The sequence below is a fragment of the Saprolegnia parasitica genome, assembly GCF_000151545.1.
Source record: "Saprolegnia parasitica CBS 223.65 unplaced genomic scaffold supercont2.3, whole genome shotgun sequence".
In the NCBI taxonomy this organism is placed as follows: Eukaryota; Oomycota; class Saprolegniomycetes; order Saprolegniales; family Saprolegniaceae; genus Saprolegnia; species Saprolegnia parasitica.
In genome coordinates this window covers 706,406-734,370 of record NW_012156397.1, presented here as the reverse complement: position 1 = coordinate 734,370, position 27,965 = coordinate 706,406, and the positions used below count along the sequence as shown (strand labels likewise).

The following is a 27,965-nucleotide window of genomic DNA, read 5'->3' as shown; positions in this document are numbered from 1 at the left end:
TCAACCGCTGTTGTCGAGGTAATCACTCGAGAAGCAACTTGACGCGACCCTTCTTCGTACCGGTTTGCGCAGGCTTGGTCATTCGGAGCCACCAAGTCTCTTGTTTATATAGCAGGTATTGCCTCGAGCGAGATGTCGCGTTGCTGCACGGCTCCTACGCCCGCTGAACAAAGCTTTCGTGGTCAAAAATTGCCGGTCGCGGCAGCTGCGTTGACGACGAAGGCAGCACCCCTCGTATACAAGGGGCGGTACAGTGGCAGCGACCGGGCGCCGGTCGCATAGCACTGCAGCAGCTGGGATGCAGACGGTGACGCTCTGCATCCCCCAAATGGCTTGGCGACGCCAACGACGACATCGCGGATCGGAAGAAGGACACTACATTGTAGCGATCGGCATCATAGCGATGCAGTATACTACGCTGTAGGTGTACACAAAGAGAGGTGCTGCAGATCGCAACGATCTCGACGCTTTCGTGTGCGCCACGTTGGTTGAAGTGACGTGACCATCGATCGAGCGTTGTTTCCAGGGACTTTCCCAACGGTTCAAAGTCGTGGAGGGGACTTTCTGCCAGTTGCGAAAAGGGCAAATTGATCCATGGGTGTCCTTTCCAAGCAAGCGCTCGAGGGCATCGCTGCGTACAAGTACAAGCCGTACGCCCTCCGCCGTCGTATCCGTCTTCGTATCCTCTGACGCGTGCATGCTAGCGGCCAGTACACGTGGCTGGACCTCCAGCTCAACCACTACTGGAACTTTATGGTTGAGCTCCTTCCGCTGTGGATGGCGCCCAACCTCGTGACGCTTACGGGCACGATCATCATGGCGGTCACGACCGGCTCGCTCCTTGCGATCTGCCCGCAGTTCATTGGCGCCGCGCCCGCGTGGGCTTACATCGTCTGCGGTCTCGGCCTCTTTGTCTACCAGACGCTCGACGCCATTGACGGCAAGCAGGCGCGTCGCACGGGCTCGTCGAGCCCGCTCGGCCAGCTCTTTGACCACGGTGGGCATTCGTAAAGACAACGAAGAGCTCACATTGCACATTGGTAGGCTGCGATGCACTGAGCACGCTCATCAACATGCTGAGCGCGGTCGCGGCGCTCGAGCTCGGCCCGTCGTACGCGGCGTATGCGACGATCTGCACGGTCTCGGTCGCCTTTTACCTCGCGCAATGGTAGAGCGAATCATCTTGATGGCCGACCGACTCTGACCGAGAGTATCTCCACGTAGGGAAGAGTACCACACTGGCACGATGAGCTGCGGCAATGGCTACTTTGGCGTGACCGAAGGCCAACTGGTGCTTGTTTTTGTGCACTTGATGACCGCGGCAGTCGGTGCGGCAGCGTGTCCCTTTCCTTTCGATGCTGACGACCCTGCATTCTAGGCGGAGACTTTTGGCGCCTCGTCGTGCCCAACACGCCGTATACGTTGGCGGAGGTCCTCGTCGTCTCGCTGGTCTTGAGTAACATTATTCTTGCCTACACTAAGTACTCTTGCGACTGCGAGGACCCTTTGTCTGATGCAATGGATAGCATCACCAACGTCTTCAACGCGCCGGCCAACCATCTTCAAGGCGAAGAGCTCGGCAACAAGCAGGTACGAGATCGCCATCTTATGAGGGGCAGAATAGTACCCATGTGTCGCATGCAGGTGTCCAAGGCCGTGGCGTTGGCGCAGCTCTTCCCGCCGTTCGCAGTCACGCTCGCGGGCTACCTCTTGATTGCGGCCTACCGCCCGCAGTACGATGCCTGCCCTCTCCTCTTCCTCGTGCCGATTGGCCTCAGCTTTGTCATGTTTTCGGTACGTGATGCCAGGAGTGACCACGTCGGCTGAGCTGGTGTGGCTAGTCGCGCATGATTGTCAGCCACATGTGCAAGGTGCCGTTCACGCCGCAGTTTCGCATCCTCTTCCCGCTCCTTGCTCTCTTGGCGGCGACGTACTCGCAGTAGGCCAAGGTGCTTGCTGCCATGGCATCTCATGACATGGCACTAGGGTCGAGGCCTTTGCGGCCGTGCCGCCGCTTGTGGCGCTGACGGGCTACTGCGGCATCGTGCTCTTCATCTACTTTCACTACATGCTCTCGGTCGTCTTTGAGATCTGTGCCCATCTCCAGATCCCGCTGCTCACGCTGCCGGCCAAGAAGGCGACCAAGGCCGAGTAGACAGCAGTCCGAATACCTGCGCGCCGATCGCAGCTGGGTTGTAAAATTGCCACAAACAAGTAGACATGGCATCCATGCGTGGCGTTGATTGGCTACAATTTTTGCGTTCGTGGGCAGTGACATACGGTTTGAGGGAATGCGTGTGCGAAAAAAAGCCAGCCATTCGCATACTTTGTCCTATATATTCTTTGACGCACGTTGGCAGCACGCCAGCGCCATTGGCCATGTTCCACCACGACGGGTACGGCGATACGCGGCCGTCGGACGCGCCGCGCCGGTCGGCCTACGACTTTGAGCCGTCGCAGCGGCCGAGCGTCTTCACGGGCGTCGCCAAGGTGCTCGTGATGCTCGTGAACCTCGTCTTCATCATGCTCGCGGGCATGCTCATCTACTTTACGCTCTGGGTCAAGAACATTGGCGTCACCAAGATGTTCCAGGCCAACTACGCCTGGGTGCAGAACACGACGTTCACCGTGCTCCTTGTCTTTGGCGTCGTCGTACTCATCGTGTCGCTGGTTGGCTGCCTCGGCGCCTGGGCGCGCAACCGGTATAAGAACGCTGCCACTCCGCGATATACATGCTGAAACGACGATGCTGGATAGGCACATGCTGCTCGTGTACACAGCGGGCCTTGTCATCAACTTTTCCTCTTTGGCGCCATCACGGTCGGCGGCTTTTACTCGCTGAGCACGGCCAACACGTGGGCCGACGCGCCGCATACGCTCCAGGCAAAGGAAGATATCGTCGCCAAGGAGTTCAACAAGATGTACTGCGACGGCCAAGTCGCCTACTACTGCTCCATGGGCAGCGTATCCGCGTCGCTCGACCTCTTTCTCCAAGATGCGTCCTTGGTTGCGCTTGTGCGCCCGCTCTTTAGCCAGCTCCAGGGCTGGAACCAAGTGTGCAACTCGACGCAAATGAAGATCACCAACGTGGCGCTCGAGACAAAGCTCAATCAAACCTGCGCGCTCTGCGCCAAGTTTGACTACGCCGACTACGCCGACTTTCTCACGTGGTCCCAGACCAACTGCTCGCTCAACGCCGTCTCGACAGCCTACTGCGTCACGTACCTCCAAAACACGACCAACCTCTCCGAGTATGTAGCCGATACTTGGATGCAGCGTTCGTTGCTGATACAGTGTCTAGGGCCTACTTTGAAGGCGCCCCATACGGCGAGTGCCGAGGCAGCTTCCTCAACCTCTGGAAGTCGGTGAGCCGTGTCTTGGCCTACGGCGGTCTCATCGTTGCCATTGTCTCGTCCGTGTCTTGATGCATTGATGATGACCGTTCTCACATGGCGACGTAGGCTCTCGATCTTGATCACGTCACTTGCGTTGCGACGGACCGTGCTCGAGACCTCCAAGAACAGCATCATCCAGTGAGCTCCATGAAGTGTCTTTGACTACAGCTAACACTTGCTTTACCGCGCGATTGCATGTCAGAGAGTACTCGAGAAAAAGGCGGTGGGCGAGCCGAGAAGAGCCACTGCACCTCGTACGCTCTGTTGTCGGATCGTATTGTGGTCGGTGGAGTGACATGCCCACCAAGACTGAGGGTCCTGTTTGAGTATCGACACTCGCAGCAACGGCGGTCCTCGTAGTCGGCGCCATGCAGAATATGTTACCAGCACCGAGGCCAGTATGGGTTTGCATTGTCGGGAACACAAAAGTGCTGGAAGAAGGATGGAGATTGATTCTGCATATATCCTCCTAAGTGGGCCACGAAGCGACTGGCTTTGGTAGCCAAGAGCCTTCTTTTTGAGCCCCGAGGGTTCATGCGAATGGGCAGCATGTTACCATTGCAGAGATGACACCGTCGATGCAAATATCATATGTAACGGGATATATATTTTAGAAGGTTTACACAATTATCATCTGTGGGAGGTATCGGACGTCAGAGGTGGTCAGCTTTTGGATCAGTTTTTGCGCTTGTTCCCAACGTCGGTGAGATCATGGCGTCGTGGCTCAGCACCTCGCTCCAGCGCGCGGGCGAGCTCCTCGAGTCCGTCGACCAGAAGGCCGCTGTGAAGCTCAAGCCGATCGCTGGTACGTCGTCCATGGGCCTTGCCGTATGCGGCTCAAACAATCGACGCATCTAGAGGATCGGCTACGCAAATCTCGCCACGACGATGCGGGTACGCATGATTGTCGTCATGGCCGATGCTTGAAGGTGCACCAATAGGCGCGGACGAGACGCGCATGGAGGAGGCCGATGCGCGGGTAGAACTACGCTCTCCTACATCGTCAAAGTGCTCCATGGCGCAACCTAGAGTGAGAGTGGCTTTGGCCCACGGTCCTTGTCGCATGCGAGCTTGGCGCCGCCAGGAAGCGCGTTGAGCGAGGTCCCCGAGTCGGACTCGTACTCGGAGTGGAGCGAAGTTGAGAACGAGAGCAACAGCGGTCTTATCATGGAAGACATGCCATTGTCGTCGTCGTCGTCGCGGTCGCTGGCGCCGCTGCAGTCGCCACCAAGCCGCGACCTTCCGCTCTCCAAGAACGAAACCACACGGTGCGCCGTCGGATCGACGCCAAAAAGAGGCGACCACCAAACTAGGCTGCGCAAAGAAAATGCAAAGCTCAAAGCCGACTTGCTCGCGGTCGAGCGGCAGCTGGCGACGAGTCAGGAGAGGTACCGCGTCTGCGAAGACGAACTCGAAGCGCTCGATAACGAGTGCACCGCCAAGATCACGTCTCTCGAAACCGAGGTCGTTGACCTTGCAGTCGCAACATGGCTCATCGTAGCGCGTGCTAGATTGCAGCGCTCAAGCAAGAAAAGGCCAGTGACGAAGACGGGTTCACGACTGCACTGACCATGAAAGACAACCATATTCAAGCCATTCAAGCCGATCTCGACCGAGCCAAGACGGCGCACGCGGCGTACCTCCCCTCTTCCGTCTCCCATGAACTCATGTAGTGCATGCGGTGGTAGACAGCAAGCCGATCTCGACGCAATGCGTCAATCCCTCGCGGAGATCCGGAACAACAAGGACCAGGCGTGGACCCAAGCGGCCAGGTACTGCATCCATCTTTCTATGTTTCAACTTGATATACACATGGACCCGTTCGATTAGCGGCGAGGCCCGCGTCCACGAACAGCTGCTCTCGGCGCAGGTCGAGCTCAAGGAAGCGCAAACCCTTATCGTGTCCCTCAAGAAGGACCACGCCGATGCCAAGCAGTCCATGTACGCGCGGCAGTGCCAGCTCGAAGCCACGAACGCGCAGCTGACGCAAGACGTCGCATCGCTCGAGCGTCAACTTGATGACAAGATGAGCTTTGTACGCTGACACCTCTTCTCTGTCGCTCAAGGATATATGGTTGTATGCGTAGGTGCCCCAGCACCCGCAGCTGTGCACGCGGAGTTACAGCAGACGGCACAAGCGCTGGCTGCGGCCAAGAAGGCGCTTTACGAAGAAACCCGAAAGGCGCAGTTGCACGCGCAGGAAGTGGCAACCTTTCACCGCGAGCTCACGCTGCTGCAAGGCACGCTGCTCGAGAAGGACCGGCAGCACGCCGAGGCGCTCCAGACAGCTCTAAAGCAAGCGACAAAACCGTCGCCCGTCGTCGCGATCGAGCCCCGACGCTCGTCTTCCATCGCCGACGACGACGCGGCACACAAGAGCCAGCTGCAAGCCATGACGCACCGCCTGTTGGAGAAGCAGGAACAGCTCGACGGGCTTCGGGCACGCTACGCGTCGCTCGAGGTGCGCTTCAACGAGCTGCGGGAGCAAAAAGGGGTACGGTGCCATCGAGAACGAGGAACTGGCGCCTCAGTCGAGCGTAGGCGTCGCGGGACCTCGAAGCAGGTCGCCAGCGCGGCTTGCCCCTGTACCAGAACACACATCGGCCACAGCACAATCGTGTCTTGAATGCTGGTACCGTGCGGTCGATATGATGTGACTAGAGCTTTGGATAGTCGGCGCCGTGGACCGGCAGTTGTTTATCATCGGACGCTTCCTTCGAGCGTACCCCGCCGCCCGCGTTGCGTGCGTGTGCTACTTGGTGTTGCTGCACCTCTGGGCCTTTGTGATTTTGAGCTTCCACACGAGTCATTTGAGCGACGAGATGATGCATCAAAAGGCGACGCCGTCCGAGTAGTGGACGACGACGTGGAAGACCTACTAATCCTACCAATGCGCCTGCTACTGTATTGCTTCTCACTGCTGCGGGAATTGCGTCGGGGCAGTGTAGCATACTAAATACATCCCCAGAGACGGAGGCAAGGCAATGGCGCCTTGCATGTCAACCTCTCGGTCGTCCCGCTGACCGGCTCTTCTTTTAGACACGAACGCAGGAGCTCAAGTAGCCTCGCAAACGCCCCAGCCATTGGTGTTCACCTCAATACGGTGCCGCTTTAACAAATAACATCGTTCTCTCTTGTCCATGATGTTAGTTAGTCGTTGTTAGTCGGAATTGTGTTGCATGTTTAGTTAGTTGGTCGACGCAGGTGTCACGTCGACGCAACGCGCCAGGGCGCGAATGTCGCGCTTGTTGTCCTGCCTCAAAACGCCTACCGGAAATCCAAATTACTTTCTAAAAAGGACTTTATAGATTCCGTTAGGACCTCATGTCCGAATTCAAAGCCCCGTGCACCAGCCGTTTCAGCCTTTATATAGGTATCTGTATGCTCTCCGGCTTTACCCCGGGCTTACGAAACGGATTGCAGGTCGAAATCCGAACGATTATTTTGGCTTTTCGCAACATGGCCGCGCTGTACAACCTCGCCGACAAGTCGGCGACCGGCGAGTCGCCGGAGCTCGCGTGGCTGCGCCGCTGCCTGCCCATCTTCGTGCAGCCCAAGGTCGACCTCGAGAACGAGAACCATCTGATCAAGATTTTGTATGGGTTCGAGCGCAATGGCACGACGGGCCAGCTCCACTGCAAGCTCTGTATCATCTTTGCGGGCGAGTCGTCGTACAACCGCGGCGACGAGCGCAAGCACAATGGCTTCGCCACGCTCTTGTACAGGTCCTTCAACCGCCACGCGTACGAGCGCACGGCCGACATCAACTACCTGGAGTTCCGAGGCGTCGACTTGACGCCGCAGTCGGTCCGGCCTTGGAACAGTATTTATACCGGCGACCACTCGGGCGTACGATGCGTTCTCGCGATGTAAACGTTAGGGTAGCTCACGCCCACCACTCGTTTGCGTAGAACCAACGGTGGGCTCAAGGCGACAAGCGCAACATTTGCAACTGGTTCTCGCTCATGTATCATTACCAAATGGACGTCGTCTTTGAGGAATGGCTCTGCGAAGGCGCGCGTCCGCGCATCTACCTCAACACATGCAACCACATGGTGGGCGAGGCTGACAACAACCCGAGTCTCGAGAAGCACGACTGGGCCAACTACCCGTTCCAGGCAGGTAACGCCAACGACGCGCTCGCCTGGGTCAAGAACAACGTCCCGACCAAGTTCAACTTGTACTCGTTCTGCTGCTGCTGTTGTGCGCGCAACGGAGGTGGCGTCTGCGACCGCCACGTCATTTCCAAGCCCCCGGCCACGAAAAGCAGCCGCAGGCACGCGAGATTGACCACTACGTCCTCTATGGCGGCGCGACGCCCGTGGACCTTCCGGCGCCTAAGGCGGTCAAGAAGCTCAAGGAGAAGCGCGGGTATTAACAACGGTATTAATACAGTCGCGCTTCGTGTGTATATTCATCGTCCGCTTCCATCGTCGGCTGCAGCGAGGTACTACGCGCGGCTCGCTGCGTCGAAAGATCCTGTCGAGGCCATTGGTAAAAAAAGTCGAATATAATGAAATGCAGCCAATGGGCGCGGAGTTTCCAATTTCGAAATGCGTGGTTTCGACCAATGGCCGTTCCGTAGGAAGCTCGCGATCTTTGCACTTTCGAAATCGTCGGTTCGCTGGCAGGAGCGATGGAGTTCCTTCGGCAACTCAGCTCGTACATTGGTGGCGGGCCCACCGAGGTCGAAGAGACGGAAGAGCAGCGCTTCCAGCGCGAGCGCCGCCAGGCCAAGCTGCGCATGCTCAGCCGCAGCCAGCGCGGTGTGATCCTCGATGACCTCAAGGCGTCGGTGACCGAAGTCTTCCAGCTTCTCGCCGAGAGCCAAAAGCAGGTCAACCAAGCAGCGATCGCGTCGTCGACGATGGAGAGTGTTGACGACAACAACAAGAAGGTGCTCATCCTCAACGATGACATCCCTGCCGTCTCGAAGCTCTGCGCGAACCTCGACCGGTGCTTCTCCCATGGCCTCCGCCGGGTCGAGAACGACGAGTCGCAGAGCGTCAAGTTTTTTGGTCTGCTGAAATGGACGTGTACGCGACTCGGTGCGATCCATCAGCAGCGCATGGCCCATGGCGTCGACGGGGCTGGCAGCGCCAACCTCTCCAAGCAAGCCGTGCAGCTTGCGACGTCGTCGCTCGAGCCCGAGCTGCCGCGCAATGTCCGCGGTTTCCTCGCATGCGTGCGCACGGCCAACAATCTCTCCAGCGTCCAGCAGGACGAAGGGAAGGCGCGCGCGTTCATTCGCCAAGCGCTCAACACGCACATCTTTCTCGAGTGCATGCGCGTGACGCTCAACGAGGCCAACGACGACCTCCTCATGTCGTACTTTACCGAGTTTGCGCTCTTCCGCCAAAAGGTAGCATTGCAGTATCAACATATCAAGTTGAGATCGCACGCATAACCCTTCTGCGTAGGAAGAAATTGCGACCTTTCTGTCGCTTCTCGACGGTCTCGATACGCTCTCGTTCGGCTTTATGGTCAACGACATGCGGCTCGACTTGTCGCCGGACATCCAGCCCTTCAACACGCCGCTGCCGAAGCCTGTGCCGCAGATCGCCGAGGCGCCGCCGGCCGAGCTCATCGACCCCGAGGACATGATCCAGGGCCGCGTCCGTCTGTCGGGCGAGGACTACGAGTGCAACCTTCTTGCGAGCAAGCTCATGTCGCATCGGCAGCTCAACGCCAAGTTCGACACGTCCAACAACGGCAACCCGCTCGCCGCGGTTCTCAAGCGGGCCAAGACGAGCCAAGCGCTGGACGATGCGACATCGGCGGTGCTGCGCTTCCTCGAGATTGGCCTGCCCGAGTACGACGTCTTTGGTGCGCCACTCCTCGAGGTGGTCTGCAACCCGTTCTTGTGCGGCTTGGCACGCTTCGACACGGCGCTCGGTCTCCCCGATGTCGTCGAGGCGTGTGTGTGCTACCTGCACCGCAAGCTCGCGACGCCCGGGCTCTTTCAAGTGCACTTGGCATCCGAGCACGTGCTGGACCTGCGTGACGCGATCGAAGAGCTCGGCGGCTTCCACAAGAGCATGGCGATTGATCCACACGAGGTCATTTCGGTGCTTCTCCAGTACCTCTGGGAGCTTCCGGAAGCACTGCTTACTGAAGACCGCCTCGACGCGTTCATTTCCCTTGGCAAGAACGTGAGCATGGACGAAGCGACGCAGGTCAAGAGCCTCCGGACGCTCGTCAACGACCTCCCGTGGTACGTCAAGCCGCTCCTCGAGCGCCTCTTGCATCTCTTTGCCCGCGCGTTTACGCCCGAATTTCAACACAAGAGCGGGCTCGAACTGCACACGTTGGCGCTGCTTCTGGCACCGATCTTGCTGCGCCCGACGCGCAGCTTTCGCTTCTCCGAGCTCGACGAACCAGCGTTCCGACGCTTTCCGCTCGCCGGCCACATCCCCATCAAGCACCGGTTCCCTACTAATGTACACAACAGGTCCTACACATGGCATGCCTGATATATGATGGCTGTAGCTCTACAGCGAGTACCCAAGCGAAGAGGCTGAGCGCATGGCGTCGGAAGTCCAGGCGCTGCGCAAGCTCAAGCAACAGGCCGAAGACGGCGCGCTCGTGCTCGAGCTCCTCATCACGCACCAAGATGACATTATGCGGGACATTCGCGACGAGATGGCGACGCATCGGTCGTCGCTCGAGGTCAAGGTCGGGCACATGGAGAAGGTTCGGTTGCGCCTCGCCGAGCGCATCGACGTTACCAAGCCATACCACCTGTCGCTGCTCCGGACGCTCTGGAGTGGACTCCTCCCGCTCGACGAGACCGCGCCCGATTACAACGCCAACCTTGCGCTCGAGAAGGCCGAGTCGGTGGACGTGACAGCGCTCTTGCATTCGTCGCGCTGGCTCGCAAGCGGGTTCCATACCAAGGACCCGCTCGGCGGCTTCCGCGGCGGCGGCTTGCTCTCGCTCGAGTGCCTCGCCTTCTTCGTTCACGAGTACAAGGAAAAGGCGCAGGTGCGACGACGACAACTTGTCTGATTTGCCAAGTGACTATATGGGTGGTGTGTAGAACATGATGACGCGCAACGCGCAGCCGGGTGGGAGTCGGTATCCCTTTCCCGTCGCCGCCATCAACGTCATGCGCATGCTCATCAAGCTCCTCATGCTGGACCAAGTGCCCGCGAGTAGCTCCAAGCTCATCCTGCATGCCGAGACGGGCGTCGACACGGTGTTGCAGATGCAAGTGGCCGAGCGCGTCTCGCGCACGCCGTTCTGGAAGGTCTTTGACGAAGAGCATGCGTTCGAGAAGCTCTTTTCCATGTCCTTCATGGTGCTCGACCTGCACTGGCTCCGATCGGGCGCCACGCAAATGGGCTTCAATCCCGTACGCCCGCCTTCGTTTTGAGATTGCACTTGTCGAAGTTGATGTATCCTTTGCTTGTAGGTGCTGGACACGACCCGCCGTCAAATGGGCTGGCTCCTCGAGCAAGCGCCGCGGTCCATCGATGAGATGTGGACGACGTGGATGCAGGTCCGCGAGCAGCAGGTCAAGAAGGTACCTGCGTCGACGGCGTCGTCCTCGGCAGGCAACCCATCCACGCAGACAGAGCACGACTCGAGCATGTACGACGAGACAGCGATGTTGGCTGAGATGGCGCTGGACGAAGAGGCGCTCGCAGACCAAATGATGCTCAACCTCAAGCAGAAGGACAAGGACCGCATGGCGAGCCAGGCCAAGTACCTCGAAGAGAAGCTGGCGGCGCTCGAGACAACGTCGTTCCCAGAGTACAGCGACGTGAACATCGCCAAGCTTACAGCCCTCGACATCAACGAGACGCTTGCATCGCTCTAGTGGTTTTTTGCACACAACTTTCAACTTGATATTTCTGTTTTTCGTTTGCTTTGATAGTTAATCGTACTGCTGCCGCAATTGCATCTCGGTCTCCGACTTCCAACCGCGAAAGTCGCTGCCAATGCCCGACTGACCTTTTAGCCGCTGCGCCTTGACGCGGTCTTTTCCAGAAGGCTTTGAAGAGTCGTCGGCCTTGCGCTTCGCGGCGGTCGCTGGCTGGCCGCGCGTCCGCTTCTTGGGCATGCTCCGCGTCGGCGACGAGAGCCCTGGAAACTCTTCAATGCTGTTGATTATGCGACCTTTCGGCGACGTTGGCTGGTTGAGCAATGGAGCTGCTGCATCATCATCGTTGTCGTCGTCTGCGTCGTCGTCGTTGCCAGCGACGAGCTTCTCCTCGACATCAAAGACGTTCGAGGTGGCGGCCACCGGCTTGTCCAGAAAGGTCGGGCGCTGTGTTGTCGCAAAGACGTCATCGACCGACGGCAACGCGATGCCAGATCGCTTTGACACAGCGCGCGGCGCCGTCGTCGGCGCGGCTTCGTCGTCGCTGCTGCTGCTGCTGTCGCTGTACTGGGCGCCGAGGAGGACCGACATGGGGCCGCAAGTGGAACTGGATGCCATTGGTGTAAAAAAGGATCCACCGCCGACTTATGTCCAATCAAAAAGAATGAGAATGGTGGTCCGGACGTGTACGTCGCGTGATTGGCAGATAATCAATTAACCGGACGCCATTTTGGCAAACCACAGACAAGGCCAGTGTTCGTTTTGCCAAGCCGAGCCCAAGCCAGAGGAAGAGCATGATCCCGCTAGGCCGTCGTGACAACGCTGGCCGTGGGCGCCTTGGTGGCGCTGGCGCTGGGCGCGGCCTGCCTCCGCCCATGACGGCGCTCGGTGCGCCCAAGGAAGATGACTTTGAGGAAGAGTACACGCTGCGCCTGATCCCGTCGATCAAGAAGTACAACGTCGGCCGCTTCAACGAGCCAACGCTGCCCAACTTTAGCAAGTGCCCGCAGCCCGTGGTCATGTACGAGGAGCCCGAGAAGGCGCCGGAAGAGGACGAAGAGAAGGACAAGGAGCCCGTGGGCTGGAACCCGGCGCTCCGGAAGCGTCGCCGTCGCCGCCGGAAGGACAACCGCATTAAAAACTGGATCATCGAAGACAACGAAAGCAAGACCAAGTTTACGGGCACGGTCGAGGGCGGTGTCACGTCGACGTACATGCTCATGGTCAAGACGCCGCACAAGAACGAGTTCCAGGTCGTGCCGGTCGAGCAGTGGTTCCGCTTCAAGAAGCCGCTCAACTACCGCACACTGACGCTCGAAGAAGCCGAAGAGTTCAACAACGAGAAGAAGCGCGCTGTTGAGCGCTGGCTCATGAACCACAACCTCGCTGGTGAGAAGAAGAACGATACGGAGGTCGTGCCCACGTCGAGCATCAAGACGGGCGCGCTCAAGTCGGCGGGGGCCGCGGCTGCCGCCAAGTCGGACGATATCTTTACCGTTGCCGAGACCAAAGGCGGACGCCGCCGACCGCGCAAGGCGGCGGCCGAAGGCGACCCCACCGGCGACGACGGCGGTGACTTTGACGAAGTGTTTGACGACGACGAGAGCGGCCACGAGATCGAGGGCGGTAACAAGGGCGTTGCCGCCGAGTCCGAGTCGAGCGACGACGAGATGGAAGACGGCAGTAAGGACAAGAAGGCCGCCGTGTCCCTCGACGAGCTCCTCAAGCGCACGCAGGAGCAGAGCAAGAAGGATGGCGCGGTCGAGAACGGCGACAAGGAGTCGGACGACGACGACGACAAGGAGTCGGGTGGCGCGCAGAAGTACGACTACGACGACTATGGCAGCCTCATCACCAACAAGCCCGCGGAAGGGACGGCCGATGCGGCGGCGGCGCCGACCGAAACCAAGCCGGCGGCCCCGGCCAAGCCTGCACCGGGGAAGCGTGCGCTGGACGACAAGGCCGACGAGTCGAGCAACAAGAAGTCCAAGACGTCGACGCAGCTCAAGCTCACGGAGGCGGGTGTCCAGGAAGAGCTCATTCGCTTTGGCGGGCGCATGAAGACCCGCGATTTGATCAAGCGCCTCAAGAAGTTTTTGATTACAAACGAAGACAAGGCGCTGCTGCGTGATATTCTGCGGACGATCTGCGACAAGGAGGAAGACCCGGTCGACGGTGTCTACATGGTGCTCAAGACGCAGTTCCGTTAGTGGTCTCGACGCTCGAAGTCTCTACTTGATTCTACATTCTTTCTCTTATCTACGGCAGCTGGAATGTATGTTGGTCTTTCGCTTGGTACCAAACCAGCTCACCATTCGCATTTAACCCCACGGCTTGGGCAGTCGCGAGCCATTGCCGGCAGAGCGACAAGTAGAGCCTCGACGACATCAGTTCTGTGTTTGTCGCGCTCGCTCGCGTCGTCTGCAACCAGTGGGCTGCGTCGCAACCACCCGTGCTTTGGCACATGGCCAAGAACGTTTGCCGCATCGATTCGCCGCGTCTTCCATTTCGTCCTGTCGAGCCCGATGGAATCGCGTCCTATTGCTCAATACGAGGATTTGACGGTACCCTAATCTCCCAAACGTATACATAGCTACATGTACAGACAATATTTTGGACCGATCGCGGTCAGAATACCATTGCAACGTCGTGACAACTTGAGCATTCACGAGACGACCGCATCAGGGGTGTCAATCAAAACACGGCCGCGCCGCCGCCAGCGAGCATACCACGAGACGAGACATCGGAGGCCGTAAGAGTGACGCAAGGGAACTCGGCCTGTTGCATGGGACGGGCTCCACATGGACGTCGAACGTAGCACGAATGCAAGCGCAGGCTCGTTGAAACAATTTGTTTCTTCCGCAAAGGAAGAAGACGACGACGTCTGCGAGTTCCGGTGGCGGCTGGCGCCAAATGCAAAGCACGCTGCGCAGCGTGGTGGACACCGGCCCGCGCGTGCGGCGTGACGCAATTGCAGCCCAATCTGGCGAGAGTGCGAGAAGAAATTAGCCCGCCACCGTCAAAGCTTGCTACATCCGTTGCCGACAGGCTGAAACCCGCAACCAGTTGATCCAAACAAGAATGGGTCGGCCACGTCGTCTCAGTGGCTGGTAAAATGTGTGTGGCAGACGACGATGGGGTACGAGGCGAGCACGACAATAATGTGCAGATCAACGCTTCCGGATTAGCCTACTGGTCGCGCTTGCGCTTCTTCATTTGGATGACCTTGGCGCACGCAATGAGTCCGTTCTCCCGTCCTTTCCATCGTAAAAAGTCCTCGGCGTCGTCGACGCCCGCAAGGAAGAGGTCCTTCTCGTACTCGGTGAGCTTGCGCGTAAACTCGGTCGTGTCTTCGTCGTGCGAGTTCATCGACTGGTCGAGGATCGCCTTGTAGCGCTCGCCGCCAAACGCGACGCGCAGAATCTCGTCAATCGCGCGGCCTTCGTCTTCGTCCTCGATGAGCGGTAGCACTTGCTTCCCGACCTCAAAGTAGTATGGGTTCATGTCCCGGAGGTTGGCAGCCGACGGCCCAGCCTTGACGACGTTGCGGAAGCGGCTGTTGAGGCACGTGGGCACGAGCGTCTAGGGTGCATGAGGCCACATCGAGTCGGTCGATGCTCGAGGGTACCTTGACCGTGTTATGGCGGGCGAGCGCCGACGCCATCCACAGCGGCAGCTCGAGCTTCGTGTCCATTGAGAGGTCCTTCCCGAGGCTCGATGGGTCGAGGAAGCCGCAGTCGGTCGCATCTGTCTGGAAGACGCATTGGATCCGCTCTTCCTCGGCGATGAGCTCGGCGACGCTGTAGTACCCCATTTTGCCCAAACCGTTCCAACAAATCCAATCAAGCCATGACGAGCGCTTTTTAAGAGCTCGAAACAATGCTCGATTCAAAATGCCATAGACGTCGACTCGACGTCCATGGCTCGACGTTGTCGAGTCACGGGTACAAAATAGCATAGTAATCGAGGCCCGTCGCGTCGATAGGACCAATTCAATCAATCGTGTGGATCGGAAGATTAAAAGGATTTTTTGTAGGCCCGATAAGTCCAGGAAAAATCGTGATGTCGCCGCTGGTGCAGGCTTAAGTTGCGTGGAATTAGCCATTGGATTGTGTTGCACGGATTGGTTGGTCTTGGCCAATCCAAACGAAGCTACTGACCGACCTGCGATCCTTTCCTCAAGGGCAGCGCTTGTAGATGCTTGGGACGTCGATGGTCTCCCTCGCATCCACGCGAACGTGCTTCGTTGCTCGGTGGCGTCAAACAAGTCATCCTCGTCGCGAGCCAGTCCCGCCTCTATCCACACGACCATCGTTCTACCTATCTGGAGTCCACAAGAGGGCTGCGTGCCCTTATTACGGGCCGGATCGTTTTGGGCCCTGGTCCGCTCTATCGTGTGGTCGTTTCCTCTCTACGTCTTCTTCCCTCTGACCAGTGTTTCAGTAGCCCAGCTGGTAGTTTGTCAGTACGTCTTTGCTCAGCCCTCACGACTGGTCCTACTTGTATAAATCAATATGCCCATGTGCCCAGCAGTGGACTCGTCTTCAGGCGGTGGCGAGAGCACCTTGTCTCGAGGCACGCCATGGAGCCATAACGAAGTCATGAAGCCACTACAAAAGATTTAAAGGTTACGGAAATATCGTTACTTGAAGCCTCCGATCAGCCAGCTGATGTAGAAAATGGTTGCATTCCCAGGCTGTCATCCGACACACCAATGTACTCTTCCCGTCCCTGGGGTGCCCATACAATAGTGATCTGCGAGGCTCAAAACACAGCAAATGACCAGCATAGAGCTCGGGGTACTTGCTCCAACCGAACGCGTATTTGTACCCCTCGAGCAGTGCCCTTCGAAAAGCAAAAATATATATCGCAAGTTGTCGCCACCGCTTTATTTGGACATGAAACCTCCTGTCGTACCAATCGGTGAGCCGTCCACCTAACAAAAACCAAGTAAATGCGGAGGTTGCATCCAAATATATAGCGCTCCATTTCATTGTTCTATTTGAAATCTTGCAACGGCACAGAGCCTCGTTGTCGCATCTCCCTCACACACACGTTCATAGTTCCTTTGACCTCGACGTCCTCGAACTCGCAGCAAGTACTACAATACAATGGCCAACGCCACCCTGACCATGGAAGTTACCGCTCAGAAGACGCTCCTCAAGGCGCGGCTTTTCGAAAACGAAAAAATCATTGCCGAGTTTGTCGAGAAGCCGGCCACGTGCAAGTCGTCGGGCACGATCCGCCGCGTCCAGCTCACGACCCACCGTGTCTGCTACCTACAGACCACCCTCCGCTATTGCTGCATTACGTCGCCCCCGTCGATGCGCCAAGTGTTCATCAAGGACATTTGCGACATCGCGATCGACAACTACCGCCGCGTCGACGAGAGCTGGTTCATCCAGCTCCTTCGGTTCATCGTGAAGCTGTTTCCGATCATTGGTATCGGGCTCCTCATTTACGACAAGATGCTCATCTACTCTACCGGCGGCATAAGCGTCGTTGGCGCAGTGCTGCTGATCGTGGGCATTGCCGAGATCATCTACGAGCTCTGCCGCAAGCCATCGCCGCAGATCATCATTGGCACGCGCTGCCCGCAGCTCGAAGCGTTTGCAATCACGCTGGCAAATTCCACCGACCGCATGCAATTGGTGGACGAGCTCAGCCTTTTGCTCGCCAAGAACCAGTAGTTGGACGGACATACGAGTAGTCCCTTTGTAACCAAACAACAACGAAGACCCTCTATTGTGTCAAGAGTAGTTGATTGCTCGCGGCGGTAAAGTCCCTGATCGGGCGGTGGCAGCATCAACATCGAAGTCTCTTCGCGGTTACCTGCTCAATCGCAAAAACACCCTTGTGCCGGTAGAACCCTCCATCGTGCCCAACGGTGCCGTCTCCAATCGAGCAAAGGCGCTCGAGCGCGCAATCTACATGGAGGAGTACGATAAGCGGCAGATTGCGGGCCAAAAGGCCAACAAGGCCTATGGCGCGGATCGAGAGGCTCAAGAGGCCTTCAAGTCGAAGCGCACGCCAATGAAGGTGACAAGCACGGCCGCGACTCGCCCAATCGAGCACCGTGTAGACGAGCCGGTTGGTGACTACGACCAAGTCCTCAACGAAGTGGAGCCCGTCCACGCTCCGCGGGCGGAATCGTATCGGTCCCGCGAGGCGAGTTGAAGGATCCCCCGCTCCTCCACCAAAGACGAAAATAAAACGCCTTCCGTGCCCGCACAGCGGCCACAAGAGCCGTCGCCATGACAATGCCGACGCTGCGTCGTGTGCCCTCTTCCAGTTCTACAAGAAGGGCAACTTCCACAACAGCTCGGGTATGCTGGCATATAAGCGAGCGATTGCCGCGTCTCGTTTGGAGCAACTCCGTAGCGATGTATAACGTAATGAGCTCATTTTATCTTGGAGAATACCGTCTTCTGCGCGCGGCACGTAGGATGCCCGGCGTTGGCGCGACGGCAGCGACGGTGGTTGGCACGAGCATCACGTGGCTCGGTGCTCACAGCGCTGTATAGTCTCGACGCGGGATCGGCTCACAGGCGCACCCCAGCTGCTGGCTTCAGAGCACCACGGGCGCACGTCCGGAGCGGCGGCGGCCGTGGCTGGCGCTGCGCCGACCGCGCGGCGTGACGCCAAGTGCCCAATCAAACGGCACTTTGCCAATCAAGCCATTACGAGGGCTTTTTAAGAGCTCGAAACAATGCTCGATTTATGCTGCCACCAACCACGGGTCACCACTCGAGGCCCGACGCGTCGACAACACCAGTTCGATCAACCGTGTGGATTGGACAATTAAGTAGCCTTCCCCGGGCTGCCCGGGAAAGATTGCGATGTCGCCGTCGGCAAGGCGCAAGTTGCGTGGAATTAGCCATTGGATTGTGTTGCACGGATTGGTTGGTCTTGGCCAATCCAAACGAAGCTACTGACCGACCTGCGATCCTTTCCTCAAGGGCAGCGCTTGTAGATGCTTGGGACGTCGATGGTCTCCCTCGCATCCACGCGAACGTGCTTCGTTGCTCGGTGGCGTCAAACAAGTCATCCTCGTCGCGAGCCAGTCCCGCCTCTATCCACACGACCATCGTTCTACCTATCTGGAGTCCACAAGAGGGCTGCGTGCCCTTATTACGGGCCGGATCGTTTTGGGCCCTGGTCCGCTCTATCGTGTGGTCGTTTCCTCTCTACGTCTTCTTCCCTCTGACCAGTGTTTCAGTAGCCCAGCTGGTAGTTTGTCAGTACGTCTTTGCTCAGCCCTCACGACTGGTCCTACTTGTATAAATCAATATGCCCATGTGCCCAGCAGTGGACTCGTCTTCAGGCGGTGGCGAGAGCACCTTGTCTCGAGGCACGCCACGGAGCCGTCCACCAAGTCGTCGAGCGGTTGCTCAACGATGCGTTGAGTAACGAGGCGTTGAAGGGTTAGAGGTTGCAGAAATATTTTTAGCTCCCTCTTCATGGAAGACGGAAAGAGAAGGCTCGTGCTTCGCTGCCAGTCCTCTTCAATTACCCCGTTCAAGCATTCTAGAACACCCTGCGATTACCACCGGTAATCGCAAAGGTGAAAAGGAGCGTTTCAGATACGACGAGAGGTTTCAGTTTCACGTCCAAACAAAGCGGTGGCGAGAACTTGGGATCTATTTTTTTGCTTTTCGAGGGGTACAAATACGCGTTCGTTTGGAGTAAGTACCCCGAGTCCTATGCTGGCCACCTGCTTTGTTTTGTGCTTCGCGGATCACTATTACATGGGCACCCCGGGGACGGGAAGAGTACATTAGTGTGTCGGAAGTGGTCGCTTGATCCGAAGTAGCGACGGGCCTATGGTAGTCCAGCTGACGGTAGCCTGGGAATGCTGCCATTTTCTACATCAGCTGGCTGATCGGAGGTTTCAAGCAAAGATATAATCTCGGGTTCTCTGCTGCAGGATCAATACAATAAACACGAATCGGAGGGTCGTCCAATATCGAATACCAAGTACCGGTAAATACTGAGTTTGCATTCAAATATATAGCTCTCATCTCATTCTTCTATTTGAAATCTTGCAACGGCACAGAGCCTCGTTGTCGCATCTCCCTCACACACACGTTCATAGTTCCTTTGACCTCGACGTCCTCAAACCCGTACAATACAATGGCCAATGCCATCGTGACCGTGGAAGTAAACGCTCAGAAGACGCTCCTCAAGGCGCGGCTTTTCGAAAACGAAAAAATCATTGCCGAGTTTGTCGAGAAGCCGGCCACGTGCAAGTCGTCGGGCACGATCCGCCGCGTCCAGCTCACGACCCACCGTGTCTGCTACCTACAGACCACCCTCCGCTATTGCTGCATTACGTCGCCCCCGTCGATGCGCCAAGTGTTCATCAAGGACATTTGCGACATCGCGATCGACAACTACCGCCGCGTCGACGAGAGCTGGTTCATCCAGCTCCTTCGGTTCATCGTGAAGCTGTTTCCGATCATTGGCATCGGGCTCCTCATTTACGACAAGATGCTCATCTACTCTACCGGCGGCATAAGCGTCGTTGGCGCAGTGCTGCTGATCGTGGGCATTGCCGAGATCATCTACGAGCTCTGCCGCAAGCCATCGCCGCAGATCATCATTGGCACGCGCTGCCCGCAGCTCGAAGCGTTTGCAATCACGCTGGCGAATTCCACCGACCGCGTGCAATTGGTGGACGAGCTCAGCCTTTTGCTCGCCAAGAACCAGTAGCTGGACGGACATACGAGTAGTCCCTTTGTAACCAAACAACAATTAAGCACTCTCTTACCCTCTATGGTGTCAAGAGTAGTTGATTGCTCGCGGCGGTAAAGTCCCTGATCGGGCGGGTGGCAGCATCAACATCGAAGTCTCTTCGTGGTTACCTGCCTTTACCTGCTTAATCGCGAAAACACCCTCGCGCAAGTAGGTACGTAGTGTAGAACCCTCCATCGTGCCCAACGGTGCCCGTCTCCAATCGAGCAAAAGCCGGTGTTTTTTCAAAAGCACTCGCAACGTGGTGCGTTGCTTTCTTTAGCTCTTGAGTTGGAGCGTTGTCACTGCCTCGTGCTCAAAGCTATCGCTGTAGACCCGTAACCGATGAGCCGGCAAACGTAACCGGTGTCACTAACCGGTAATCATAGCCGGTTGGCATTTACGCATCGGCATATGCCACGTTTAGTACCGCTCTCGGATTGGCTGCATCAATGCCGCTTCAATTGGTTGGCCATTGGCGCCATGTGATTGGTTGCTGCCTTTTTGTAGCATTGGCCATCAGACGCAGCGAGCATGAGCACCCGCCTCTTCGTGCAGAACCTGCCCATCTACGTGGACGATGAGAAGCTGCGGAAGCACTTTGCGGCCAACGGCGAAGTCACGGACGCGTGCGTCGTCAAGACCAAGGACGGCAAGTCGCGCCGCTTCGGCTTTGTCGGCTACAAGACCGAGGCGCAGACCGTGAAGGCGCAGGCTTTTTTCGACAAGACCTTTTTCGATACGACTCGAATCACGGTCAAGATCGCGCAGCCGCGTGAGTCGAACGAGCTGGACCGGCCGTGGAGCAAGTACTCCAAGGGCAGCTCGCGCCACGCCGAAGTGACCAAGGCGCCGGAAGAGCCGGACGACGAGACTGACGAGGCAAAGGAAACTACGACGCGGAAAAAGAAGGGCAAGAAGACGACGGGCGAAGACAGCGCGTTCGATGAGTTTGTCGAGACGATGCAGCCGCGATCGCAGACAAAGTTCTGGGCCAACGACGACGTCATGGCCGTGGGCGGTGGCGCGAGCCTCGACAAGATCGCCGAAGGCTCAGACGACGGCGGCTCGGACGACGAGTACCAAGACCTGAGCAAGATCCACGACAAGATGAACGCGGGCAACGACAGTGACGACGACGACGACAATGAAGACGATTTTGACAAGTCGATTGCACCGACCAAGAAGCCCCTCTCGGACCTGGACTTTCTCAAGTCCAAGATGGTCAAGACCATCAAGAGCGACGACGAAGAAGACGAGGATGATGAGGATGACGAGGATGGCGAGGACGACAGTGACAATGACGGCGATAGCGAAGACTTGAATGACGAAGACAAGAAGCGAAAAAGTCGTCCAAGTCGTCGCCGGCGTCCTCGCCGTCCGAGACATCGAGTGACGTCGCGCCGTCGTCGCGGCTCTTTGTGCGCAACCTTCCGTACTCGGCGGTCGAAGAGGACTTGCAAGAGCTCTTCGCGGGCTATGGCACCATCACGGAGCTGCACATGCCGCTCGACGACAGCAAGCGCACGAAAGGCTTTGGTTTTGTCATGTTTGCGTCGCAAGCCGAAGCGACGGCCGCGCGGACGGCTTTGGACGGCAAGGCGTTCCAAGGCCGCCTCCTGCACATCCTCCCTGCCAAGGGCAAGCTCGAGCCCGAGGCGCTTGTCGACACGGCCAACCTCACGTACAAGCAGAAGAAGGAGATCGAGCGCAAGCAGCTCGCGGCGTCCAAGGTCGGCTGGAACGCGTCGTTCATTCGCGGTGACGCGACCGTCGACGCGCTCGCGTCCCGTTTGAACGTCAAGAAGGGTGAGATCCTCGACAAGGACGCTGGCAACATGGCTGTGCGCCTTGCTATCGGTGAGACGATGCTGCTGCAGGAGAACCAAGCGTTCTTCGAGCAAGAAGGCGTCGACCTCCGCGTCATTGAAGGCGCGGCGGCCGCCAAGGGCAAGAAGGGGCCGTCGGTCGAGCGCAGCAATACCGTGCTGCTGGTCAAGAACTTGCCGTTCACGACCGACGAGACGGCTCTCGCGCAGCTCTTCCGCACGTACGGCGAGCTCAGCCGGTTTGTGCTGCCGCCGTCCAAGACCATGGCCCTCATCGAGGTACAGCCTTGTCTGCGTTGCAACTCGACTCAATTTTGCTTGTAGTTTGTGGAAGCGTCCGAAGCCCGCAAGGCGTTCCGATCGCTGGCGTACAAGAAGTTTCAGACCATGCCGCTCTACTTGGAGTGGGCGCCGGTGAAGGTCTTCAAGGGCCCTGCGACGATGAACTATGCCGAGAAAATCAAGGTACACGTACCTGCTGGTAGTCCAATTCCTCAAAAGTGGTGTAGGCGCAAGCGCAAGCGGCGACGCCCGCGCTGCCCGACGTCGAGGCCGACAACGTAGCCGAGCTCGACAACACGCTCTGTGTGAAGAACCTCAACTTTAGCACGACCGAGAAGAGTCTCCAGAGCCTGTTTGAAAAGGTAGTTTGCCTTTCGATTTGAGATTGCACTTGCTAACAAGTGCCATCTCGTAGATGGGCACGGTGCGCAAGGCGACGATTGCTCGCAAGAAGGACCCGAAGACGCAAAAACCGACGCTCTCGATGGGCTTTGGCTTTGTGGAGTATAGCACCGCGGCCGCGGCCAAGAAGGCGATGGCCGGGCTTCACGGCACGCTTCTTGACGGCCATGCGATCGACATCAAGCTCTCCAAGAAGCAGCTCGCGCCCGTCAAGAAGGCGGCGGGGCCAAGCAAGAAGCCGAGTACCAAGGTCATTTGCCGCAACATTGCGTTCGAAGCGACGATCAAGGACATCCGTGAGCTCTTTGGCGCCTTTGGTCAGCTCAAGACCGTGCGCATGCCCAAGAAATTTGACGGCAAGCACCGCGGTACGATTACGATGGGAATTGTGTGGGTTTGAGATTGAGCGCGTTAGGGTTTGCCTTTATTGAGTTTCTGACGGAGGCCGAGGCCAAGAGCGCGTTTGCGTCCTTGGCGTCGTCGCACTTGTATGGTCGCCACTTGGTGCTCGAGTGGGCCGACGACGCGGACGACATGGAGACGCTGCGCGCAAAGGCGAGCCGCGACCTTGCGTCGATCGAGGATGGGCAGCGGGCCGCCAAGAAGCTCAAGAGCAAGGAGGTCGAAGACGACATGGATTTTTAACTTTACTACACTACTAACCTATAACACCCCACTTTCCACCGACGAGTCTTTATGCAGTCCACCACGGATGATCGGTCGTGCGTCGTGCTAGGAGCCAGGCACGCATGTCCCAGCCGGGACCAATCGCTGCAGGTTACTATAATGCCGATAGCTCCTTCCACTTCATGCAAGGTCCACGTACTTTATGGCTGACGCCGCCACGCGCCTCGTTCACGCTACCTACGTCAGTCATCGATAGGCTCCGGGCTTCAGGCTGCGGGCCGCGTGCCATGCTTGCTACAAGATCTTGGTTTTACGCTGCGAGTTTTGATTGGCTAAAAAGCGACGCCGCCGAGCGCCCCATGTTCAAGGCTGCCTTTTTGTATGGGCGTTGTATGGGCGTTCTTTTTAATAAAACAGCTTGGCCTTTGTATGCAGATGCATAAAAATACGTTGTCCGGATAAGAAGCGTATCCCTGACTTTGACTGAGGCAAACCGCATTAGGCAGGAAGAGGCAGGCAGTAGCACGATGAGTTACTTGGTCGTCGCCGTCCCCAACGAAGGCAACCGCTCGACCGACACGACCTTCAACGAGCTCAAGGCCGAGACGGGCTCCTCGAAGAACGACCTCTCTGGTACGCGCGGCCTGGCGCGGCGAACGATCTCATTTTTTCCGCAGAATGCCACCGCTTTGATCTGCCCTCCGACTTGCTCGTGGGCACGCTCGACTCGCTCATGGTACGCCGCTGCGAACGCTATGGCGTGCCATGGCCTCATGCAATGCTAGACGCTCGGCGAAGACATGCACCGCATCGACATGTCGGTCGAGGCGGCCGTGCGCAAGATTGAGCGCCAGTTCCACGAACTCAACAAGGGCGGCGAGGCGTTGACCGTCGACGGCGGTACCTTTGGGTCATCGCCGACGTGGATGGCTGATACCATACTGTGTTCTAGTCCCGGTCGAGCGCTACTTGAGCCACTTTTCGTGGGACGAGGCCAAGCACCCGCATCGCCGTCCGTTGTCGGAGATCGTCTCGATCATCCAGTCGGTACGTCGCGGCCTTGCTAGGATGCTGCGCATTTGCTCATGTATGCGTCTAGTCGATTGCCAAGATTGAGGACGAGCTCAAGCAGCTCAGCACGCGCTACACGGAGAAGAAGCAGCAGCTCGCTTTGCACCAAAAGAAGAAGAGGTGCGCTCTCTCTTCACAACCATTTCGCTGATTGCATTCGATGCGTCTGTAGCGGCAACCTCCTCGTTGCCAACCTCACGGACGTCTTGACGCCGGACGTGGTCAAGGCCACGGACTTTGTCAACACCGAGTACCTCCAAACCCTCGTCGTCGTCGTGCCCAAGAGCCAGGAGGAAGTCTGGCTCCGCGAGTACGAAACCATTGGCAACGACATTGCCGAGTACGGCCCAAAGCAGTCGCGCGGCAGCCTCAAGGGCTCGCCCGTCGTGCCCGGCTCGTCGCGGTATCTTTTTCCAGTCGTTATAGTATCAATCTCTCAACTTGCGATGCAGGAAGCTCATTGAAGAAGGCGACTCGACCTTGTACACGGTCACGATCCTCAAGGGCCAGTACCAGAGCGGGTCGTTTGACAACGACGGCACGTTCGAGGCCGGCACGCTCCTCGATTACGTCGACAAGTTCAAGAACGCAGCCCGCGAGAAGCGGTTCCAGGCCCGCGACTTTACCTACGACCCGACGGCCCATGCGACGAACGAGACGATGATCGCCGAGCTCGAGGTCGAAGTCAACCGCCTCTACACGGGCCTCCTTCGGTGGTGCAAGGCGCATTTTGGCGAGACCTTTATCGCGTGGATGCACGTCAAGGCCGTCCGAACCTTCGTCGAAGCCGTCCTTCGCTACGGTCTGCCCGTCAACTTTACCGCCATTCTCTACCGCGTAGGCCATTCCTTCTTGTGTACAAGGTGTCATTTATATATTGTCTCGTTGTAGCTCAAGGCGGGCAAGGAGAAGAAGCTGCGAACGGTGCTCGAGAAGCGCTACGAACATTTGCAGCCGTCGCAGTTTGCGTCGGTCGAAGAGGCCGCGAACGCGCAAGAGTACTTTGCGTACGTCTCCAACTCGTTCAACCCGCTCGCGCTTGCGTAAGCGTCGTCGTGACAATATCTCCTCGCTAATCAAGACGCCGTTGTGGACTTATACGAAAAAGACATTCTGTACACATGCGACACGCCATTTTTTGAAAAAATACGACTAGAGACGGCTGGTCCACGCCGTGCCGCGCGGGAGACCGAAGACGGTCGCAAGCACATCGTTAAGGTCGCTCACATACGTGATCGCGAGCCCGAGCTTGGGCCCCCACTCGTCGCCATCGGCGCGATTGGCCGCGGGGAGGAGGACACGGGCAATGCCCGCTCGCTTGGCGGCCTGGAGCTTTTGCGGCACGCCACCGACAGGCAAGACGACACCGCGCAGCGTGATCTCGCCCGTCATGGCCATGTCCACGGGCACGAGCCGCTTCGTCACGACCTAGTGCGAGCGGATGGACATCGATCATCACAGAGGTACGACAGCATACCGAAACGAGCGCCGAGACGATCGCAATGCCGGCCGACGGACCGTCTTTGGGTGTCGCGCCATGCGGGAAATGAATGTGAAACTCGCCAATATGACTCAATAACGTCGAAGACTCCTCGAGGTAGACACGCAGCCACGTGAGTGCGAGCTGCGCCGACTCCTTCATGACGTCGCCGAGCGCCCCCGTGAGCTGCAAACCAATCGTACTGGATGACGACGATGCGGACGATGACCGAGGCAAGGCCGTGGCTTCGACAAAGAGGATCGCGCCGCCCGACGGCGTCCACGCGAGGCCGGTGGCGACCCCATGGACACCCGTGCGGAGTGCGACTTCATCGTGGACCGTGTCTGGCCCCAAGATAGTCGAGACAAAGTCGACCGAGAGACTCGATGGAAGCGGTTGTTGCTGCACGACTCGGACGGCCACGTGGCGGCAAATCGCGCCCATCTAAGCGTCATGTTCATCACGTCGAGAAGGAGGAGGAGGATGCTCTACCTTGCGCTCGAGGTCGCGGACACCAGCCTCGCGTGTGTGGCTCTGAATCACAAACGGCAGCACGTCGTCGTCCAACACTACTGACTTGTCTGCGAGTCCGTGCTGCGCGAGCTGCCGCGGCCAAATGTACGTATTGGCAATCGCCATCTTTTCCTCCAGCGTGTAGCCGTCCAGATGGAGGACTTCCATTCGGTCGAGCAGCGGCCGCGGAATCGTCTCGACCGAGTTGGCCGTCGCAACAAAGAGCACGCGACTAAGATCGAAGGGGACGTTGGCGTAGTGGTCCGTGAACGCATGGTTTTGGTGCGGGTCCAGCACCTCCAAGAGCGCGTGGCTCACACTCGAGGCCGACGCGTTCCGCGACGAGAGCTTGTCGATCTCGTCCAAGACGACGAGTGCATGGGCGCTTTGCGCCCGGCGCAGCGCCGAAAGAACGCTTCCGGGCATCGCGCCGACGTACGTTTTGCGGTGGCCGCGGACCTCGGTCTCATCGGCCACCCCACCAAGCGCGAGGCGCGCCAACGGGCGACCGGTGGCCGTGGCCATCGACTGTGCGAGCGATGTCTTCCCGACGCCCGGTGGCCCCACGAGGCAAAGGATGAGACCCTTGCCTGCGTCCTGGAGCTGGCGCACGGCCATGAACTCAACGAGTCGCGTCTTGGCTTTGGTCATGCCATAGTGGTCGGCATCCAGCGTCGCTTGGACCGTCGCCATGTCAAGCGCGGGCGGCGGCGGCGACGTCCACGGCAAGTCGAGCATGAACTCGAGGTAATTTTGGATCACGTGGTACTCGGGCTGCTGCGGACTCATGCGCTTGAGCCGTGCCAGCTCCCGCGAGAGGACCTTGGCCGTCGCGGGCGCCAAGCTGGCGTCGAGTGCGGCCAACTTCTTGGCCAAGCCTTCCATTTCGTCGCCATCGTCGTCGTTGAAACTGTTCTCTTTGTAAGATTTGGAGAGAGAGGCGGGTGTCGTGGGTTGTTTGCGGGACAGGGTGAGCGCGCGGCTGGTAGAGTTCGCGCCCTGTGCCATCGCGACGAGCAAGTCGAGCCGCGTGCCAACATCGGCTGCGTCGAGAAGCGCTTGCTTTGTTGCAGCGAGCCTTGGAGATGGGCCGAGAGCATGTCGATCCAGGCGCTGATCTTGGCTAGCGCACGGTCGTCGTCGTCGTCCGAGAGCCGAGGCAGCTGCATGCGCTTGGAGACAGCGAACGCGGCTGTGACGTGCTTGACCAGGTCACGCAGTGGCCGGGCGTCGCCGTTGGTGTCGTACGTATCGTCGACCTTGTCGAGCGACGCGAGGATGAACGGCGTCGTCTGGTGCGTCTCGGTAATGCTAACCCGCGCAAGCCCGTGGAGGAGCATCGAGTACTCGTACTCGTGCACGTTCTTGCGAAAGGTGCGCGCGCGCTGGAGCTGCACGACGCGCGCCAACGTACCCGTGACGCCCAGCGCGTCGTCGTGCTCGGTGAAGACGCCAAGGTGGACGGGCGCGATGGCCGCCGCTTCGAGCGACGCGTGGAACGACTTCCAGAGCGTCTCCTGCACGAGGCGCAGGCTGCTCTCGCGGCCCACCGACACGCGCAGGTACGCGCCCGGGAAGAGCACCGCGTCCCGAATCGCCAAGACCGGCGACGCCATGATCGTTTGGAAATGGCAGCATGGATGTAAACAAAAGCATCCGCATAAAGTGGATATCCGAACGCGCAGGATCGGCTTTCGAGAACGATCGCACCACGTCCAGCACCCTTGACGGTCGAGGGTGCTGGACGTGGTGCATGGTCGAGTCGACCATGCTCGAGCTGGTACAACAGGTCAAGAAGCCTTGGGTGC

The 27,965-nt window shown here is 58.2% G+C and overlaps 13 protein-coding genes across 13 annotated transcripts; 9 read left to right on the top strand and 4 right to left on the bottom strand.

The window, feature by feature from the left end:
• Positions 1-594: 594 nt before the first annotated feature.
• Positions 595-2,155, top strand: SPRG_19068 (hypothetical protein; the record flags this gene model as incomplete). The annotated part of the gene is made up of 9 exons (XM_012339874.1): positions 595-650; positions 705-997; positions 1,045-1,168; positions 1,225-1,328; positions 1,379-1,481; positions 1,527-1,590; positions 1,645-1,794; positions 1,842-1,939; positions 1,987-2,155. The coding sequence occupies 9 exons, from the start codon at positions 595-597 to the stop codon at positions 2,153-2,155; spliced, it is 1,161 nt and encodes a 386-aa protein (XP_012195264.1).
• A 224-nt stretch (positions 2,156-2,379) lies between these two features.
• Positions 2,380-3,537, top strand: SPRG_19067 (hypothetical protein; the record flags this gene model as incomplete). Its single annotated transcript, XM_012339873.1, has 4 exons — positions 2,380-2,702; positions 2,781-3,251; positions 3,302-3,412; positions 3,462-3,537. The coding sequence occupies 4 exons, from the start codon at positions 2,380-2,382 to the stop codon at positions 3,535-3,537; spliced, it is 981 nt and encodes a 326-aa protein (XP_012195263.1).
• A 569-nt stretch (positions 3,538-4,106) lies between these two features.
• Positions 4,107-6,250, top strand: SPRG_19066 (hypothetical protein; the record flags this gene model as incomplete). The annotated part of the gene is made up of 11 exons (XM_012339872.1): positions 4,107-4,200; positions 4,254-4,289; positions 4,337-4,374; positions 4,425-4,663; positions 4,709-4,859; positions 4,907-5,031; positions 5,084-5,167; positions 5,226-5,404; positions 5,483-5,889; positions 5,937-6,027; positions 6,069-6,250. 11 exons carry the CDS (start codon positions 4,107-4,109, stop codon positions 6,248-6,250), a joined length of 1,626 nt encoding a protein of 541 aa, XP_012195262.1.
• A 604-nt stretch (positions 6,251-6,854) lies between these two features.
• On the top strand, positions 6,855-7,773 carry SPRG_19065 (hypothetical protein; the record flags this gene model as incomplete). Its single annotated transcript, XM_012339871.1, has 3 exons — positions 6,855-7,244; positions 7,307-7,613; positions 7,646-7,773. 3 exons carry the CDS (start codon positions 6,855-6,857, stop codon positions 7,771-7,773), a joined length of 825 nt encoding a protein of 274 aa, XP_012195261.1.
• A 258-nt stretch (positions 7,774-8,031) lies between these two features.
• On the top strand, positions 8,032-11,217 carry SPRG_19064 (hypothetical protein; the record flags this gene model as incomplete). Its single annotated transcript, XM_012339870.1, has 5 exons — positions 8,032-8,757; positions 8,816-9,835; positions 9,885-10,379; positions 10,435-10,749; positions 10,810-11,217. 5 exons carry the CDS (start codon positions 8,032-8,034, stop codon positions 11,215-11,217), a joined length of 2,964 nt encoding a protein of 987 aa, XP_012195260.1.
• A 57-nt stretch (positions 11,218-11,274) lies between these two features.
• SPRG_19063 (hypothetical protein) lies at positions 11,275-11,811 on the bottom strand (the record flags this gene model as incomplete). The annotated part of the gene is made up of 1 exon (XM_012339869.1): positions 11,275-11,811. One exon carries the CDS (start codon positions 11,809-11,811, stop codon positions 11,275-11,277), a length of 537 nt encoding a protein of 178 aa, XP_012195259.1.
• A 284-nt stretch (positions 11,812-12,095) lies between these two features.
• On the top strand, positions 12,096-13,430 carry SPRG_19062 (hypothetical protein; the record flags this gene model as incomplete). The annotated part of the gene is made up of 1 exon (XM_012339868.1): positions 12,096-13,430. The coding sequence occupies one exon, from the start codon at positions 12,096-12,098 to the stop codon at positions 13,428-13,430; it is 1,335 nt and encodes a 444-aa protein (XP_012195258.1).
• A 979-nt stretch (positions 13,431-14,409) lies between these two features.
• On the bottom strand, positions 14,410-15,034 carry SPRG_19061 (hypothetical protein; the record flags this gene model as incomplete). Its single annotated transcript, XM_012339867.1, has 2 exons — positions 14,410-14,802; positions 14,849-15,034. The coding sequence occupies 2 exons, from the start codon at positions 15,032-15,034 to the stop codon at positions 14,410-14,412; spliced, it is 579 nt and encodes a 192-aa protein (XP_012195257.1).
• Positions 15,035-16,352: 1,318 nt separating this feature from the next.
• Positions 16,353-16,910, top strand: SPRG_19060 (hypothetical protein; the record flags this gene model as incomplete). The annotated part of the gene is made up of 1 exon (XM_012339866.1): positions 16,353-16,910. One exon carries the CDS (start codon positions 16,353-16,355, stop codon positions 16,908-16,910), a length of 558 nt encoding a protein of 185 aa, XP_012195256.1.
• Positions 16,911-19,521: 2,611 nt separating this feature from the next.
• On the bottom strand, positions 19,522-19,914 carry SPRG_19059 (hypothetical protein; the record flags this gene model as incomplete). Its single annotated transcript, XM_012339865.1, has 1 exon — positions 19,522-19,914. A coding segment is annotated over one exon (393 nt), but the record flags the coding sequence as incomplete, so codon positions are not given.
• A 573-nt stretch (positions 19,915-20,487) lies between these two features.
• On the top strand, positions 20,488-23,111 carry SPRG_19058 (hypothetical protein; the record flags this gene model as incomplete). The annotated part of the gene is made up of 6 exons (XM_012339864.1): positions 20,488-21,247; positions 21,292-22,061; positions 22,107-22,247; positions 22,292-22,426; positions 22,480-22,834; positions 22,882-23,111. 6 exons carry the CDS (start codon positions 20,488-20,490, stop codon positions 23,109-23,111), a joined length of 2,391 nt encoding a protein of 796 aa, XP_012195254.1.
• Positions 23,112-23,586: 475 nt separating this feature from the next.
• SPRG_01434 (hypothetical protein) lies at positions 23,587-25,298 on the top strand. Its single transcript, XM_012339647.1, has 8 exons — positions 23,587-23,726; positions 23,771-23,829; positions 23,879-23,993; positions 24,046-24,140; positions 24,193-24,284; positions 24,337-24,567; positions 24,617-25,001; positions 25,056-25,298. Exons 1-8 carry the CDS (start codon positions 23,621-23,623, stop codon positions 25,209-25,211), a joined length of 1,239 nt encoding a protein of 412 aa, XP_012195037.1. The 5' UTR covers positions 23,587-23,620; the 3' UTR covers positions 25,212-25,298.
• On the bottom strand, positions 25,255-27,773 carry SPRG_01433 (ATP-dependent protease La; the record flags this gene model as incomplete). The annotated part of the gene is made up of 4 exons (XM_012339646.1): positions 25,255-25,592; positions 25,642-26,088; positions 26,137-27,139; positions 27,196-27,773. The coding sequence occupies 4 exons, from the start codon at positions 27,771-27,773 to the stop codon at positions 25,317-25,319; spliced, it is 2,304 nt and encodes a 767-aa protein (XP_012195036.1). The 3' UTR covers positions 25,255-25,316.
• Positions 27,774-27,965: the final 192 nt, after the last annotated feature.